This window comes from Sinocyclocheilus rhinocerous, unplaced genomic scaffold, assembly GCF_001515625.1.
Source record: "Sinocyclocheilus rhinocerous isolate Xijiao unplaced genomic scaffold, SAMN03320098_v1.1 scaffold597, whole genome shotgun sequence".
Lineage (NCBI taxonomy): Eukaryota > Metazoa > Chordata > Actinopteri > Cypriniformes > Cyprinidae > Sinocyclocheilus > Sinocyclocheilus rhinocerous.
This window is the reverse complement of record NW_015649570.1, coordinates 375374-391925: the sequence shown is the minus strand read 5'-3', so window position 1 is coordinate 391925 and position 16552 is coordinate 375374. Positions and strand designations below refer to the sequence as shown.

At 36.6% G+C, this 16552-nt stretch overlaps 2 protein-coding genes across 4 annotated transcripts in view; both read left to right on the top strand.

Moving 5' to 3' along the window:
* The first annotated feature begins 1953 nt into the window (after positions 1 to 1953).
* Positions 1954 to 7853, top strand: LOC107710714 (neutrophil cytosolic factor 1-like). The gene is made up of 11 exons (XM_016515548.1): positions 1954 to 2089; positions 2234 to 2314; positions 2537 to 2612; positions 3398 to 3563; positions 3825 to 3886; positions 3978 to 4100; positions 5203 to 5310; positions 5418 to 5535; positions 5646 to 5759; positions 6844 to 7010; positions 7435 to 7853. The coding sequence occupies exons 1-11, from the start codon at positions 2018 to 2020 to the stop codon at positions 7578 to 7580; spliced, it is 1233 nt and encodes a 410-aa protein (XP_016371034.1). The 5' UTR covers positions 1954 to 2017; the 3' UTR covers positions 7581 to 7853.
* A 2167-nt stretch (positions 7854 to 10020) lies between these two features.
* Positions 10021 to 16552, top strand: part of rcc1l (RCC1 like) — a 12464-nt gene continuing 5932 nt past the window's right edge. Inside the window, exons 1-6 of one of the 3 annotated variants that reach the window (XM_016515561.1) lie at positions 10021 to 10232; positions 10740 to 11038; positions 11515 to 11644; positions 15068 to 15196; positions 15452 to 15518; positions 15927 to 15978. In XM_016515561.1, the coding sequence (XP_016371047.1) occupies positions 10754 to 11038; positions 11515 to 11644; positions 15068 to 15196; positions 15452 to 15518; positions 15927 to 15978 (663 nt within the window). In that variant the 5' untranslated portion in view covers positions 10021 to 10232; positions 10740 to 10753. Of the gene's footprint in view, positions 10233 to 10739; positions 11039 to 11514; positions 11645 to 13064; positions 13277 to 13673; positions 13692 to 13783; positions 14083 to 14558; positions 14689 to 15067; positions 15197 to 15451; positions 15519 to 15926; positions 15979 to 16552 lie in introns of those variants that run through there. The other 2 variants (XM_016515560.1, XM_016515562.1) reach the window with 2 other exon arrangements.

Sequence of the window (16552 nt, the reverse complement as noted above, 5' to 3'; positions counted from 1 at the left end):
TTTTGTTTTTATTTTTTTATTTTTAAATAAATTTGCCTTGTATCATACCTCAAAAGCTCAACATTACTAAAAATTACTGCATATTTAGAAACAAATAAATGGTTTGTAGTTACAATACGTTAATTCATAATATTTTAAAATATTAACTACAGTGACAAATTGATGTCATTTAATTTAGGTGTTTTTAAACTGTTTGATGCTAATGACCCACAAATTATCCCCTTATGAGGGACCCTCTTTCAAAAATATAAATGCAGCAATATAATTTTATGTATAAAGACCTCTATGAATGTGAGGAAACAAATGAATAGAATATATAGATTCTATATATAGATTCTGTACTGAATCAAAAAAATCAAAAACACTGACTTTGTATTAAAGGTTTCCTTTCTAGCTCATATTAGAGTAATGTTAAATGTATAGACCAATTTGATTTTTTTATTTCTATTATAATATTTGAATATCTTTGAAAACTGCAGCTTTTTTTGCATTTTGTGGTTTGTGGTTACATATGTCATCACAAATCTTCTAGCTTGAGAAACTCTCTCACTATAGGAAAATAAATGTGAAAATGATTATGAAGCTTTTATAAAATGACTTAGGAAGTAGTGTGGTGTTTCAACATAAGAGTCATGTTTCCAACTAGCAATATTCAATGATATCTAACTACAAAGCCATTTTTAATGATCAAAAAGAGGAATAAGCCATAAAAGGCATTGACCACTTGAAAAAGAGTTTGTTTTTACATTTGCTTCCTTCTCTTTTTTAGTAAACAAGGACCTCCAAAGACAAAGATGTGAACGTGAGGAACTGCTCATAGAGAATGCCTGCATTAACTGTAAGCCAACAATGACCTAAACTATGAATAACAAAACAATGACATATTTGAAGAGGTTATGCCAGCTCTCTATAAAGTGTGTGTATATATATATATAAATATTTAGATATGTTGAAATATATAGTTTATAGATCTGTCTTTAACACAATCATTTAAAAGGGATAGTTCACCCAAAAATGATTTACTTTACATTATTTACTCACCTTCAATTTGTTCCAAAGTTTCTTTCTTCTGCTGAGCATAAAATAAGATATTTTGATGATTGTGCGTAACCAAACAGTTTCTAGTCCCCATTGACTTCCACAGTATTTATTTTTTATGCTATGGAAGTCATTGGCTTCCAGCAACTGTTTGGTTGCAGACATTCTTCAGAATATTGTCTTTTATGTTCGACAGAAGAAAGAAATCCATACAGGTTTGGAACATCTTTAGGGTGAGTAAATGATGACAGAATTTCCATTTTTTGGGTGAACTACCCAAAACTAACTGTATCTATTACTTTTATTGTTCAGTTGATTTTTTGTAATTGATTTTCCACTTTTTCCCTATAGCATCTGTCTAGAAAGACCAGTACAGTTACTTAAATAGGATTAAAAATCATAAAAATATGTACAGTTAATATATGGGGCCCCTTCCTTAAACAATTCTATAATAGTTAGGTTTTCTTCTATGCTGTACTGTGTACCTGCAAAGCGCTTGTATATTTGTCTTCCTGCATTTAAAGGTAGCTCCTAAATTGTTTTATAGGTGTTCTAAGGCTGGGCTTGGTGGTCTTTACTTATTATCTGTCTAGTGTTTTTTCTTAGTTTACTTTGATTGGGTGATTGATTAAATGAATTTACTATTTTCCATCATATTTATTAATTAAAATTTGTACTATTGTGCAAAAAAGCGTGTAGTGTAAATATATTCTTTATCAGCCAAAATATGCTAATCATCACACAGAAATAAAGTAAAATACACTTACAGTAAAATGTTAAACACATAACTAATTCTGGAGTTTCCTATCTGTATTTCATCATCAGGTTGTGATGGCCAGGATTGGAATAGGAAGTGCTCGAGCGGATGCCCCTCCCACTGTCATAGTCTATAATAACTCCATAAACCACAGGTGATCATAAGAGCAAAGCACGCTCTCTTACATCCCTTCAGCTCGTGGTCAGACCTCTGTCGTGCAGGATGGCTGAATCTTACGTGCGACACGTGGAAATGTTAGGCTTTGAGAAAAGATTCTTTCCCAGCCAGCACTATGTAAGTATGCTACTCCAAAAATGGTGAAATATCAAGATAAGTATAGACACTATACAAATTAAAAACAAAGTAAAGTTTTTTGAATGCTTGAAGAATGTTTTAGCTATAGAACAGAATAAAATCGTTTCTTTTTCATATACTAAGGTTTACATGCTCCTGGTTAAATGGAATGATCAATCTGAAAAGCTGGTGTACAGACGCTATCCAGAAATCCATACATTTCACGTAAGTCTCGTTGTCAGTTCTCTACAATTGAAAGTATAGTAGAGTGTTACATTTCCCTTTCCCTACCCGATTTCATTTTCATCACTGCAAGCATTTCCTGTATTTCTAATCACGCTGTCATATTTGTATACAATTATTTTCTGTAACATAGCCTATAATCAAACTGCAACATAAATGAAATAGCTTTTATATATATAAGTTTATATATGTTTTTTTTTACAGAAAGCTTTGAAGGAAATGTTCCCAATTGAGGCAGGAGACATTGACGGAAATGACAGAATCATTCCCACATTACCAGGTAAATTCTTGTGTGATTAAAACACAGATCTTCAGATCACTTGATCCACTTTCAGAAAGAACAAAACAACATATCATAAAGGATTTACTAAGTTAACAGCATCTACAGACTTATGGCAAGCAATAAATGAGGCAACAACATAACGTGAAAGTTTCATTTTTCAGACAATACAGAAATAGGTTTTGGTTCTCAACAGTCCTATGAGAAGAGGAAACATCTGCTTAACGTCAAGCATATCAGATATGTCCGTTTATTAATTTAGAAGTCATGAAAGGTGGTTAACACAATGTTAAAACAATTCTATTTGCATGTCATGCCTTTTTGTTCTGGGTTTTTTGAGTTTGAGTTTCAGTTCTGCAAATGATTTGTTTTTTATGGGGGATATTGTGACTGATGTTGATAAGCTGCATTTTCTTTGGACTTTCCAGTGTGGCATGCAAGTTAGAGAGATATTGTAACCATGAGGTCAAAAGAGTTTGTGCAACATGACCATACCACAGAGTTGTCTACAAGTAGAGAGAAGGATTTCTCACACTTGTGACACAACTCAGTGTGTAGTGTTGTGTAGTGGTAGTTTATATAATATACAAAAATATATAATAAAAGTTAACTGTCAAGAATTTCGAAATATGTCATATACAGCCATTCAAATGTACTCCGTTATAGCAGGCAAAAAAGATATTGGAATCATAAAGTCAAAATAGTTTGTGCAACACGACAATACTACATTAAGACAATAAAAGTGTAACGTTCCATCTCACAATCTGTAATTAAATCTCTCTCAGCTCCCAAATGGCTCGACAACCAGAAAACAACAGAGACGAGGCAGGTGACTCTTGCTGAATACTTTCGTTCCCTTCTCAACTTGCCTCCGAAGATCTCCCGCTGTCAGCTTGTATGTGACTTCTTCAAAATGCGGCCTGAAGATGAAACTCCACCAGCACCGCACCCGTAAGTCTGTCTGGCTAAAGTTAGCTGGAGCTGTGGCTTTGTGGTTATGGACATGCTCTGATGCTTTAAGCCATAATGGTTATGACAATACATGTTCAAATCCTGCTCATGATGTTCACTGATCATGTCCCTACTATAAATTAACAAGGCCAAAAAAGAATAAAATAATAATAAAAAAACTGCAACTGTGCTTTTTGCTACAGAATACAGTATTTACAAAAAAAACAAACAAACATTATTTTTACTTTTGTCTTTCTATAGATACAAAAGAAACGAGACCTTCATTATGTCCACAAACAGAGCACGGAGCAACACCACATCAGGTAAGATCAAATTCTCCTTTTGATATAATTTATCTGCAAATGCCTTATGCCATTTCCCGACAGGATTTGATAGCTGTTGTTCTTTGTGCAGAAATCACAGGGCCCATCATGCTTGAAAGCTACAGAGTGATTGCAGACTACAGCAAGAGCTCAAAGTATGAGCTCTCTCTAAAGATGGGAGACATGGTGGACATTGTGGAAAAAAGCCCAAATGGTGAGCAGGAAGTGAAATGTAGCTGTATTAAAAATGTATTTAATTTATTACTTATTATTTTAATGCAAAATAATATTATATTTTTTATTAAATACAATGAAAATTCAATTGTATATTATAATTACAATATTAATTATATTATAATTATAATATAATTACTATATACATTACTATATATAAAGAAATTTATACTTATTTACTTTTAATCAGCAAGAACAAGAATAATTTGATCAAAAGTGACAGTAAAAACATTTATACAAAATGTTTGCTACAAAATATTTAAATTAAATTCTGTTTTTAAACTTTCTATTCATCAAATACGATTATTAAGCAGCGCAACTGTTTTCAACATTGATTATGATAAAAAAAATGTTTTTAGCTTTGCCATCACAAGAATAAATAACACTTTTATATAATAAAATAGAAAACAGTTATTTTAAATTATAATAATATTTCATAATATTACTTTTTTTTTTACTGCATTTTTTGATTCAATAAATGCAGTCTTGGTGAGCATAAGAGACTCCTTTCAAAAACATTAAAAAAATCTAATACCAACCCCAAAATTGTAAACATTAGTGTATAATGTATATAATATGTGACCTTGGACCACAAAACCAGTCTTAAGGGTCAATTTATACAGCACACGAAAGCTGAATAAATAAGCTTTCCATTGACGTATGGTTTGTTAGGATAGGACAATATTTGGCTGAGATACAACTATTTAGAAAATCGCCTTTAATGTTGTCCAAATGAAGTTCTTAGCAATGTATATTACTAATCAAAACTGAAGTTTTTATATATTTATGGTAGGAAATTTACAAAATATCTTCATGGAACATGATCGTAATGATTTTTGGCATATAAGAAAAATCGATAATTTTGACCCATACAATGTATTTTTGGCTATTGCTAAAACCCGTGCAACTTAAGACTGGTTTTGTGGTCCAGTGTCACATATGTGTTAAATTACAAGAACAATCTTGCATTGCATAACCACTCAAAAGCACCTATTCATACTCACTTAGCTCTCTTTCCACATTTTCCAATATCAGTAAGGGGTAAAGCAGATCTGATGCATGATGTGATCTGATGTTTACAGGCTGGTGGTTTTGTCAGTATGAGTCCAGGAGAGGCTGGGTGCCAGCTTCATACTTAGAGCCTCTGGATGGAGCAGATGAATCAGAGGAACCAGAGCCTAATTACACAGGTTAGTGTGTATTGCCATACTGCCACTGATATGAGATGCAAAACCCTATTTTGGGAGTTATTAATTTATGCTGTTTGGATTGTACTGATGATATTTACCCACACCAGGAGAGCTCTACAAAACCACTAAAGGGTATAAAGCTGTCGAAGAGGATGAGTTGACTCTCGAGGCAGGAGAGATGATCGAGGTCATCCATAAACTTCTTGATGGGTGGTGGGTGGTCAGGTATGAGTCATCCTCTCTAAATTTAACCTGATGGTGTTTTGAAACAATCGAAATGCTTGCAGTCATTTGATGAGTCATAATTGAATCAGACTCCCAAATGTCTTATACAGGAAAGGAGAAGATACGGGCTTCTACCCATCCTTGTTCCTGTGCAGGACGGGAGAGAGGAAAGAGGTGGATGCGGAGAAGGAGGTGGTCAGAAGAGCAACACCACCACCCAGAAGGTAGAGCAATATGTCTATGAAACGCAACACATATGGCGCTTTTCCACTGCATGGTACGGCACGGTACGGTTCAGTACGGTTGACTTTTGGGGGGGGTTTCCACTGGGTACAGTACCTGGTACCTGGTACTTTTTTTAGTACCACCTCGGTTGAGGTTCCAAGTGAACCGTACCGTTACCAAAACGTGACGTGTAAACTCCTCTGATCACTGATTGGCCGGAGAGAATCGTCACTACCTGCGTCACTGAACTTGCGACACAAACACAAAAGAACCGCTAGATTTAAAGGGTTAGTTCACCCAAAATTAAAATTAGCCTGTGTTTTACTCACCCCAGAGACATCCTAGGTGTATATGACTTTCTTCTTTCAGACGAATCCAGTCGGAGTTATATTAAAAATGGTCTTTGATCTTTCAAGCTGTTAATGCCACTCAGCGGGTGTTGCATGCATCAGTCTAAAAGAAGTTAAATAAATAACTTCTTAAATAAATTAACCCATCCATAATAAAAAGCGTCTCACACGGCTCCGGGGGGTGAACAAAGGCCTCCTGTAGCGAATCGATGCGTTTTTGTAAGAAAATATCCATATTCAAAACGTAATAATCACTTTAATCTAGCTTGCGCCAGCAGTTGTACACAGAAGCAGCTCCGGGGGAATGACATATGAGGTCAGCGTTGCGCATGCGCCGGTGAGTCTCGTGAAAACCAACGTTTGTTTACAGGATCAAAAGAAGCAAAGTTTCCTTACTTTAGCAAAGGAAAACAAGTCTCCTCTTGGCTTATATCGAAATCCTCTAACATTCTTCTTTACAAATCCTCGTTTTGTACTTCTAATTAGTGACCGTTGGTTTGTTTTGATCTCTCCGCTGCGCATGGGCAAAGCCGACCTCATACATCATCCTCCCGGAACTGCTTCTGTTTACAACAGTGAGCACAAGCTAGATTAAAGTGATTATTACGTTTTGAATATGGATATTTTTCTTACAAAAACGCATCGATTCGCTACAGGAGGCCTTTGTTCACGAGCTAACAATAACGGAACACTTTGGTTGATCATAATTTACAAAATTTATTTTGGCCAACAGGTCTACCATACGCAATGCCCAGAGCATCCATCCTAAGGGACGTCAGCGAATCAGTCAGGACACCTATCGAAGACAGAGTCGAAGGTTCTTACAGCAGCGAGGAAGACTGAACTCCCAATCCAGGAATGGGACACGATCTCCACTGCAGGAGAGGAAGACAAACAGAGGTGTGCATTCTCCATAAAGAAACATGTCTAGTGCCTTATAGTGGGATATAGCATAGATTTGAATTAAAATAAATTAATAAATCATAAAAAATTTTATTATATATTTATGCAAATATGTTTTCTTGTTCGATACTGTCTATCTATCTCTCTGTCTATCTATCTATCAAAGCAATAATATCAAATACAGTAATATAGATGTGTACAGGATTTACAGTAATACTATATTTTCATATTTACATAATTTTGTATAATTTCCTCACATAGTAACTGTTTGCTTTATGCTTCTTTATGTGGTTGTAGCATTAATGCATTGCCTGCCAAATATGTAGCTCTGGTTGACAAAGGTTTTTGAAAAGATTAGTTTTACAGACCAGGATATATATTTTCTTTTTGCTTAAAATGTATTCTGTTTCTGTTCATGTAGAGAACATCGCAAAATCAGGCTCTCCTCAAGCAGAAGATCTGGATGAAAGTATTCCAGTCATTCCTCCGCGGCCCAGTCCTCAGCTCATTCTGGAGCGCTGCACTGAGAACACATGCAAGAGAGTCAGCATACATGAGGCCAACTGAAGTGATTCAGTTATGAAGCGATGTGTTAAATCTCGACTTGAATCTGTTAAAAATGGTCACAGGCATTCAGATACTTGTTTAAACAAATTCTCTGTTCATTCCTGCTTAGGCCAGAACCTGCTATAAGCTATGTGTGTTAGACATTTTATAAGTGTAACGTTTATGTCTACAAGCCAACTAGCTATACTCCAGTACGCATTTTTATGACTTAGTGTTTGTCTCTATTTTTGATGTTTTTGTAAACAGTGACAAATAAGTAAATAAACAATAGTTTGCAAATCCAATGCATGGTGTCGAGAAGAAATTCCCTTGGTGCTGTGAGATGGTCAGATGGGAATATCAGTACATGATTAACATATTCATATGCTAAAACTACCTATAAAAAGTACTGTGGCAGTACCATGGCATCAGAATGCCATATTAATTTACCACATACCATGGTACTTCCAATGTACTACCAAAGTTTCTGTCCAAAAACCCTCGGCAGTGCCATGGATCTTTTGGCACTTTCTGTAAGTGTTCATACTTATTGAATACTCTTACAGATATTTCAAAGAATGTAGTGGTAAAGTCCAAAAAATGCGGTAGTGGCAATGTACTTTTGCTAAACTTTTCTTTGTGTTCAGGGAAGAAAATAACGAAAAACAGAAGTTGCTCGAATATAATTGAAACACGGGACACGTACGTCCCCTACCGGTTATTTCGACCATTACATAGTGATGTGTCGTTGTTGAACGATTCGTTCATTTTGAACGAATCTTTAATATGACTCGGGAACTACGAGTTGTCTCAGCGAGGGATTCGTTCATTTCGCGTTGACCGCGCATGCGCAACATCCTATAGGTTCTGTACAGGAAACAGAAATGATTAGTTCACCTCCCGAGTCGTTCGTCTGCTGATATGAACGAAATTAACAAAATAACTTGAAAAAGGATTCGTTCATTTAGCTGAACGAGATTCAAAGATCTGAGTCAGTAAAATGATCCGAACTTCAAAAAGTGCAAAAGCGTAATAAATGTAATGAGATGTTTGAGGGGAAAAGAATGGGGTGCAAGTAGATTATCAATGAAGAGAATATATGTGTCTCTAATTCGATCGGTGTTAGATTATGGGTGTGTGGTTTTTGGTTCTGCAGCTCAATCTCTGTTAAAAAAGCTTGATGTAATCCAGGCACAGGCCTTGAGGCTGTGTTGTGGAGCTTTTAAAACTACCCCAGTGTCAGCATTACAGGTAGAAATAGGAGAATGTCCTTTAGAATTAAGAAGGAAGCAGTTGATGGTAAATTATTGGGCAGGTTTACAAGGGCATAATAATTCACATCCTACTAAGGCAATGTTACAGGAGAGCTGGGAATATGGGAAAAGGCTAAATGAGAACTTTGGTAGGATTGGAAATGACACAGCTAAAGAATTAGGAGTTTTTAATTTGAGGATAAATTGCACAGTAGTTTACCAGAGACGGCTCCCTGGAAGTTAGTTTGGCCTGAGGTAGATTGGTTTGTGTTCGAGGAAAAAAGGAGGGCAAAGGAAAAATAAAAAAATGGTCTTCAACAGTCGGATAGCGGAAAAGTATAATGATTACATACAGGTTTATACAGATGGTGCCAAGGAACCAGAGACGGAAGTAACAGGATTGAGTGTGGTGGTTCCAAGTAAAGGAATTGGAATTAATAGAAGAACATCTAATATGTTAGGGGTTTATACAGTGGAAATGCTGGCAATATTAATCGCTGTACGATGGGTGGAAAAGACAGGGCAGCATAAAGTTTTGGTTTGTTCAGATTCATCATCAGTTTTAGCAAGTATAAGGTCATTATATTCAAAATGTCGGCAAGATATATTGTATGAAGTCCTACAGTCAGTTACAAGAATATATAACCAAGGAAGGCAGATACAATTTTCATGGGTACCACGACATGTAGGGTGTGTGAGGTTTGCCAGGAAGAGGAGTCAGTGGAGCATGTGGTCTTGGGGTGCAGCAGGTAAGAGGTTCAGAGAGAGTTGATGAGGAATAAATTGAGAGAGATAGAGGTTCAGGACATGACATTAAATGGGCTATTGAGCACACAACATAGGGCACAGACTAGAATTCTTATGGATTTCTTAGAGGTGTCATATGATGCTGCTAAAAAGAACATTATTTTGTTTATTTGGTGTAATGAAATGTGTTCATGCGGTTTTTACACAGGGGTTTTTAATAGAGTATGAAGAGTTATAGGAGTATTGAGGAAGGTTAAAATTATTATTTTTATATAATACAATAAGGATGAAGTGTGTGGATTTGTATGCTTGGGGGAGAAGGAGGGAATTGGGTGAATTAGTCTGTGAACCTGTTGTCTGATCCACACTCCGGAGCAGATGGTGGCGGTAATGCACCAATTACGCTGGATGCCAACCGCCGTTAAACATTAAGAAGAAGAAGAAGATCATTATGCGTCAGAGCTGTCATGGCGGCCTCCGAAGAAAACATGTCAGGGCAGCATAAAACACAGAGTAGACGTATTTCACAATATATTACTGTATATTTTTCATTTCAGACGCCGAGCCAGTTTGCAGAGTTACAGACATGCTAATGTGTGAATTATATTATGTGATTGGAAGTATTTGAAACGGTTTGTCGAATATATTATAGAGGTTTTTTCGATCATTGAGCGTGAGTATTGAGTTCACCTCCAAACAAAATAGAATACAGAATGCTCTGGTATCATATAGTAATACAGTGTACTTGATATATATCATATATATTCATGTATCATATTTACAAGGTGCACCATGATACCTCTAAGTCAGGGCTGGGCAACTTGTCCTGCAGAGTTCAGCTCACTCCCTAATCAAACACACCTGCCTGTAGCTTTCTAGTGATCTTGAAGACATTGATCAGCTTATTCTGGTGTATTTGATTAGGGTGTGTGCTAAACTTTGCAGGACAGTGGCCCTCCAGGACCGAAGTTGCCCATCCCTGCCCTAAGTAGTACTGTGTACGTAGCATTTACCATAGAACTACCATGGTAAATGCTACATAAATAAATAAATACACCTAAAATCATGCTTATACCATGGTACATTATGTTAGTGCTGAATAATCCTCTTAATTATACTAGTATTCAGTCTTGGTATGAGGTATTTCAGAGTTTATGTTGTAATTTTGTATTTTATGCAGGTGAGTGCATTCAGATGGCTTTAGTCAGCATTCGCTCCTGTGGCCGTCATGGTTTTCACCTGGGTCTCTGTGCGTATGCCACTCGACCAGTTGGCACCCCAAGAAAGCGGGAGCAGCAAGATGACACACCCGTGTTCCAATATGTTGGTCAACACAGGAGGCCCCAAGGGAAGGTGTTTGTGTGGGGCTTCAGCTACACTGGAGCTTTAGGGATCCCAAGCTTTGTAGTGCCGGACAGTGGCAGAAAAAAGCCCAGGAAGTACCAGCTCACACCTTACCGCCTGGATACTGAACAGAAGGTGATGTTCTACCAAAAATATGAGGAATGTGATAAACAATTTGAGCACTACATTTAGATAAAAAGTACCGCAAAAACAGCATTATTATGAAATATTACAATTGAAAATAACAGTTTTCTAATTTAAGTGTAATTTATTCTTGTAATGGCAAAGCTGAAGTTTCAGCAGTTCTAGTGTCACATGATTAATTCAGAAATGATTCTAATATGCTGATTTGATTTTTAAGAAACATTATTAGCAATGTTTAAAACAGTCGTGCTGCTTATTATTTTTGTGGATACTGTGATACATTTTGTAGAATTCTTCAAAGAATAGAAAGTTCAAAAGAACAGCAATTATTTGAAACCTTTTGTAGCATAATAAATGCTTTTACTGTCACTCTTGATCAGTTTAATGTGTCCTGGCTGAATAAAAGTATTAACTTATTTAAAAAAGATATTTTGAATGGTATTATATGTCATGTTTGTTTTGTGTAGATTTCCTCAGCAGCCTGTGGATATGGTTTCACCTTATTGGCGTGTAATAGCAGAGATCTGACCAAACTGTGGGGCATGGGCCTTAATAAAGACTCCCAGCTGGGCTTTCAACGTACTCAACACGACCGACGTAAGAAACCCCAAAATACCATTGCACTCATGTGCTCTTGGTAAAAACTACCCTAACAAACAAGTTCCAGGGGTTTGAAATAATTACATTATTTGCACGGTACTTAAATAAAAACTGCAGTTACATGATACTTTTTTGTTAGGGAAGTAGGGTTGTTACAGTAAACATTTTCTTCTCTGATGGTAACTAATGTAAAAGTGCTCTTCAGCACTTCCTATTGAACATGGGATAGTGGCTGATGTTGATGAATTACATACAGGTTTATACAGATGGTGCCAAGGAACCAGAGACGGAAGTAACAGGATTGAGTGTGGTGGTTCCAAGTAAAGGAATTGGAATTAATAGAAGAACATCTAATATGTTAGGGGTTTATACAGTGGAAATGCTGGCAATATTAATCGCTGTACGATGGGTGGAAAAGACAGGGCAGCATAACGTTTTGGTTTGTTCAGATTCATCATCAGTTTTAGCAAGTATAAGGTCATTCTATTCAAAAAGTCGGCAAGATATACTGTTTGAAGTCCTACAGTCAGTTACAAGAATATATAACCAAGGAAGGCAGATAAAATTTTTATGGGTACCAGGACATGTAGGGATAAGGGGAAATGAAATGGCAGATAAATTAGCTAAAACGGCGTTAACAAAAGGAAACATAGAAATGCAAGTAAGTATCAGTAAAGCAGAGGTTAAAAGTGTGATATGGAAAGACAATAAATTAAATGTGGCAAGAGAGGTGGGATAGAGAGGGGAAAGGAAGGCATTTATATCAAATCCAGAGGGATGTTAAATGTTCAGTGATTGGAAGTGGAAATCACAGAGAGGCAACAGTCATATCTAGGTTAAGATTGGGACATTGTTTATTAAATAAAACACTCAAGTTAATAGGAAAACATGATACTGGATTGTGTGAGGTTTGCCAGGAAGAGGAGTCAGTGGAGCATGTGGTCTTGGGGTGCAGCAGGTAAGAGGTTCAGAGAGAGTTGATGAGGAATAAATTGAGAGAGATAGAGGTTCAGGACATGACATTAAATGGGCTATTGAGCACACAACATAGGGCACAGACTAGAATTCTTATGGATTTCTTAGAGGTGTCATATGATGCTGCTAAAAAGAACATTATTTTGTTTATTTGGTGTAATGAAATGTGTTCATGCGGTTTTTACACAGGGGTTTTTAATAGAGTATGAAGAGTTATAGGAGTATTGAGGAAGGTTAAAATTATTATTTTTATATAATACAATAAGGATGAAGTGTGTGGATTTGTATGCTTGGGGGAGAAGGAGGGAATTGGGTGAATTAGTCTGTGAACCTGTTGTCTGATCCACACTCCGGAGCAGATGGTGGCGGTAAGGCACCAATTACGCTGGATGCCAACCGCCGTTAAACATTAAGAAGAAGAAGAAGATCATTATGCGTCAGAGCTGTCATGGCGGCCTCCGAAGAAAACATGTCAGGGCAGCATAAAACACAGAGTAGACGTATTTCACAATATATTACTGTATATTTTTCATTTCAGACGCCGAGCCAGTTTGCAGAGTTACAGACATGCTAATGTGTGAATTATATTATGTGATTGGAAGTATTTGAAACGGTTTGTCGAATATATTATAGAGGTTTTTTCGATCATTGAGCGTGAGTATTGAGTTCACCTCCAAACAAAATAGAATACAGAATGCTCTGGTATCATATAGTAATACAGTGTACTTGATATATATCATATATATTCATGTATCATATTTACAAGGTGCACCATGATACCTCTAAGTCAGGGCTGGGCAACTTGTCCTGCAGAGTTCAGCTCACTCCCTAATCAAACACACCTGCCTGTAGCTTTCTAGTGATCTTGAAGACATTGATCAGCTTATTCTGGTGTATTTGATTAGGGTGTGTGCTAAACTTTGCAGGACAGTGGCCCTCCAGGACCGAAGTTGCCCATCCCTGCCCTAAGTAGTACTGTGTACGTAGCATTTACCATAGAACTACCATGGTAAATGCTACATAAATAAATAAATACACCTAAAATCATGCTTATACCATGGTACATTATGTTAGTGCTGAATAATCCTCTTAATTATACTAGTATTCAGTCTTGGTATGAGGTATTTCAGAGTTTATGTTGTAATTTTGTATTTTATGCAGGTGAGTGCATTCAGATGGCTTTAGTCAGCATTCGCTCCTGTGGCCGTCATGGTTTTCACCTGGGTCTCTGTGCGTATGCCACTCGACCAGTTGGCACCCCAAGAAAGCGGGAGCAGCAAGATGACACACCCGTGTTCCAATATGTTGGTCAACACAGGAGGCCCCAAGGGAAGGTGTTTGTGTGGGGCTTCAGCTACACTGGAGCTTTAGGGATCCCAAGCTTTGTAGTGCCGGACAGTGGCAGAAAAAAGCCCAGGAAGTACCAGCTCACACCTTACCGCCTGGATACTGAACAGAAGGTGATGTTCTACCAAAAATATGAGGAATGTGATAAACAATTTGAGCACTACATTTAGATAAAAAGTACCGCAAAAACAGCATTATTATGAAATATTACAATTGAAAATAACAGTTTTCTAATTTAAGTGTAATTTATTCTTGTAATGGCAAAGCTGAAGTTTCAGCAGTTCTAGTGTCACATGATTAATTCAGAAATGATTCTAATATGCTGATTTGATTTTTAAGAAACATTATTAGCAATGTTTAAAACAGTCGTGCTGCTTATTATTTTTGTGGATACTGTGATACATTTTGTAGAATTCTTCAAAGAATAGAAAGTTCAAAAGAACAGCAATTATTTGAAACCTTTTGTAGCATAATAAATGCTTTTACTGTCACTCTTGATCAGTTTAATGTGTCCTGGCTGAATAAAAGTATTAACTTATTTAAAAAAGATATTTTGAATGGTATTATATGTCATGTTTGTTTTGTGTAGATTTCCTCAGCAGCCTGTGGATATGGTTTCACCTTATTGGCGTGTAATAGCAGAGATCTGACCAAACTGTGGGGCATGGGCCTTAATAAAGACTCCCAGCTGGGCTTTCAACGTACTCAACACGACCGACGTAAGAAACCCCAAAATACCATTGCACTCATGTGCTCTTGGTAAAAACTACCCTAACAAACAAGTTCCAGGGGTTTGAAATAATTACATTATTTGCACGGTACTTAAATAAAAACTGCAGTTACATGATACTTTTTTGTTAGGGAAGTAGGGTTGTTACAGTAAACATTTTCTTCTCTGATGGTAACTAATGTAAAAGTGCTCTTCAGCACTTCCTATTGAACATGGGATAGTGGCTGATGTTGATGATCCACTCAGTTCCTCTTTGAAGGAATGAGCTGCCAACCTTTACCAAATCTACTGGAACCATTACAACTATCAATAAACAAACTTTTCCTCAAGCACATTCCTAATTCAACTGCTTTGTCTTGTGTTTGCAGATAAGAGTTACGACTATGTCCTGGAACCGTCTCCAGTGTCTCTTCCGCTGGTGAACCCTCAGGAGACACGAGTGCTGCAGGTCTCATGTGGACGTGCTCACTCGCTGGTGCTCACAGACTCTGAGGGAGGTCAGCAAACACTGTGCTTTGTCATATAACATTTCTGAGATTTCTTGTCATTAGAGAGCACTTTTCTGTGGAGTTAGGTCTTCTCAAAAGTTTTAGTTATAGGTGCTCAGATTCTATATACAGTAGATGAATCAGAAGGAAAATTCCTGTCCAGGCATTTAGATGCCTTAAACTGCATTAGATTTTGGTTTCGAATCAAATCAAATCATAGTGCTCTAGTGTATGAGTCCTTCATGTCTCTCTTTCTCTCATTAGTTTTCAGCATGGGTAATAATGCTTATGGGCAGTGTGGGAGGAAGATTGTGGAGGATGAAGTGTACAGGTTTGTGTTTCAGCAATATAAGCCCAGTATTCTTCACCAAAGGACTCTACTTCACATTATGTAGTGGTGGCTAAACCAAAACAATTTTTTCCCTGTATCCCATTAGCTTTATATTTTAACCACTGTTTATGTCTTTAATCTCTGTTATTTCATGAGTTGCTTCGAGTGAAATAATTATTCAGCATGATGGGGAAATGCTCGTCATTGATCCTTTAAAGTTGGGTTTATGATTTGTGCTGTAACATCAGAGGCAATAGTATCAACTCAAATATGAACCTTTTTTATTCAAGTAGAGCATGATATGTACTCTGGTTTAATTAGCTAATTATCTTTCTGAGCATATGGCTTAAGCTACTTCTATTGAAATTGTATTTGAAAATGGCTGTCCATTTCCTCTATTCCCTGCAGTGGCAGTCACGTTGTTCACAAGATTGAAGGCTTTGACAGTGGAGTCACGCAGGTATGTGATGATATTGTTACTTTAGCATGATACAGTACATTAATTCATATCTGATGGTAAATGCAACAATATCAACATTTAAATATATTGTTAACAGACAGAACATTCTTAGTAGTTATAATAGGTTTATTTGTCAAAAACATTTGAAAGTATACCATTTGGTATTTTATTGTATTACAGTTTATTTATTATTATTATTACTATCATTTATTTTATAGTTTTGTTTTTAATTAAAATGTATTTTAAATTATATTTTTAAAGGGGTCATATGATGCCATTTTAAAGATCATTATTTTGTGTATTTGGTGTAACAGAATATGTTGACATGCTTTAATGTTCAAAAAACACATTATTTTTCAAATACTGTACATTATTGTAGTTCCTCTATGCCCCGCCTCTCGTCATTTTCAACAAAGCCCCTCCTTCCGACAAGCACAGTCTGCTCTGACTGGCCAGCTGAACCAGTGCATTGTGATTGGCCGAACACAACAAGCACGCGTCGGAAATGTAACGCCCCTTACCATAATCGCGAGCGTCAGCTTTCAAAGTAAATATCAAGACAGTTAATAATGTG

Coding starts and splice junctions, on each gene's coding strand:
- LOC107710714 (XM_016515548.1), top strand. CDS start 2,018: ATGGCTGAATCTTACGTGCGACACGTGGAAATGTTAGGCTTTGAGAAA. Junction 3,564..3,824: donor ACTCCACCAGCACCGCACCC/GTAAGTCTGTCT, acceptor GTCTTTCTATAG/ATACAAAAGAAACGAGACCT. Junction 7,011..7,434: donor GGAGAGGAAGACAAACAGAG/GTGTGCATTCTC, acceptor CTGTTCATGTAG/AGAACATCGCAAAATCAGGC.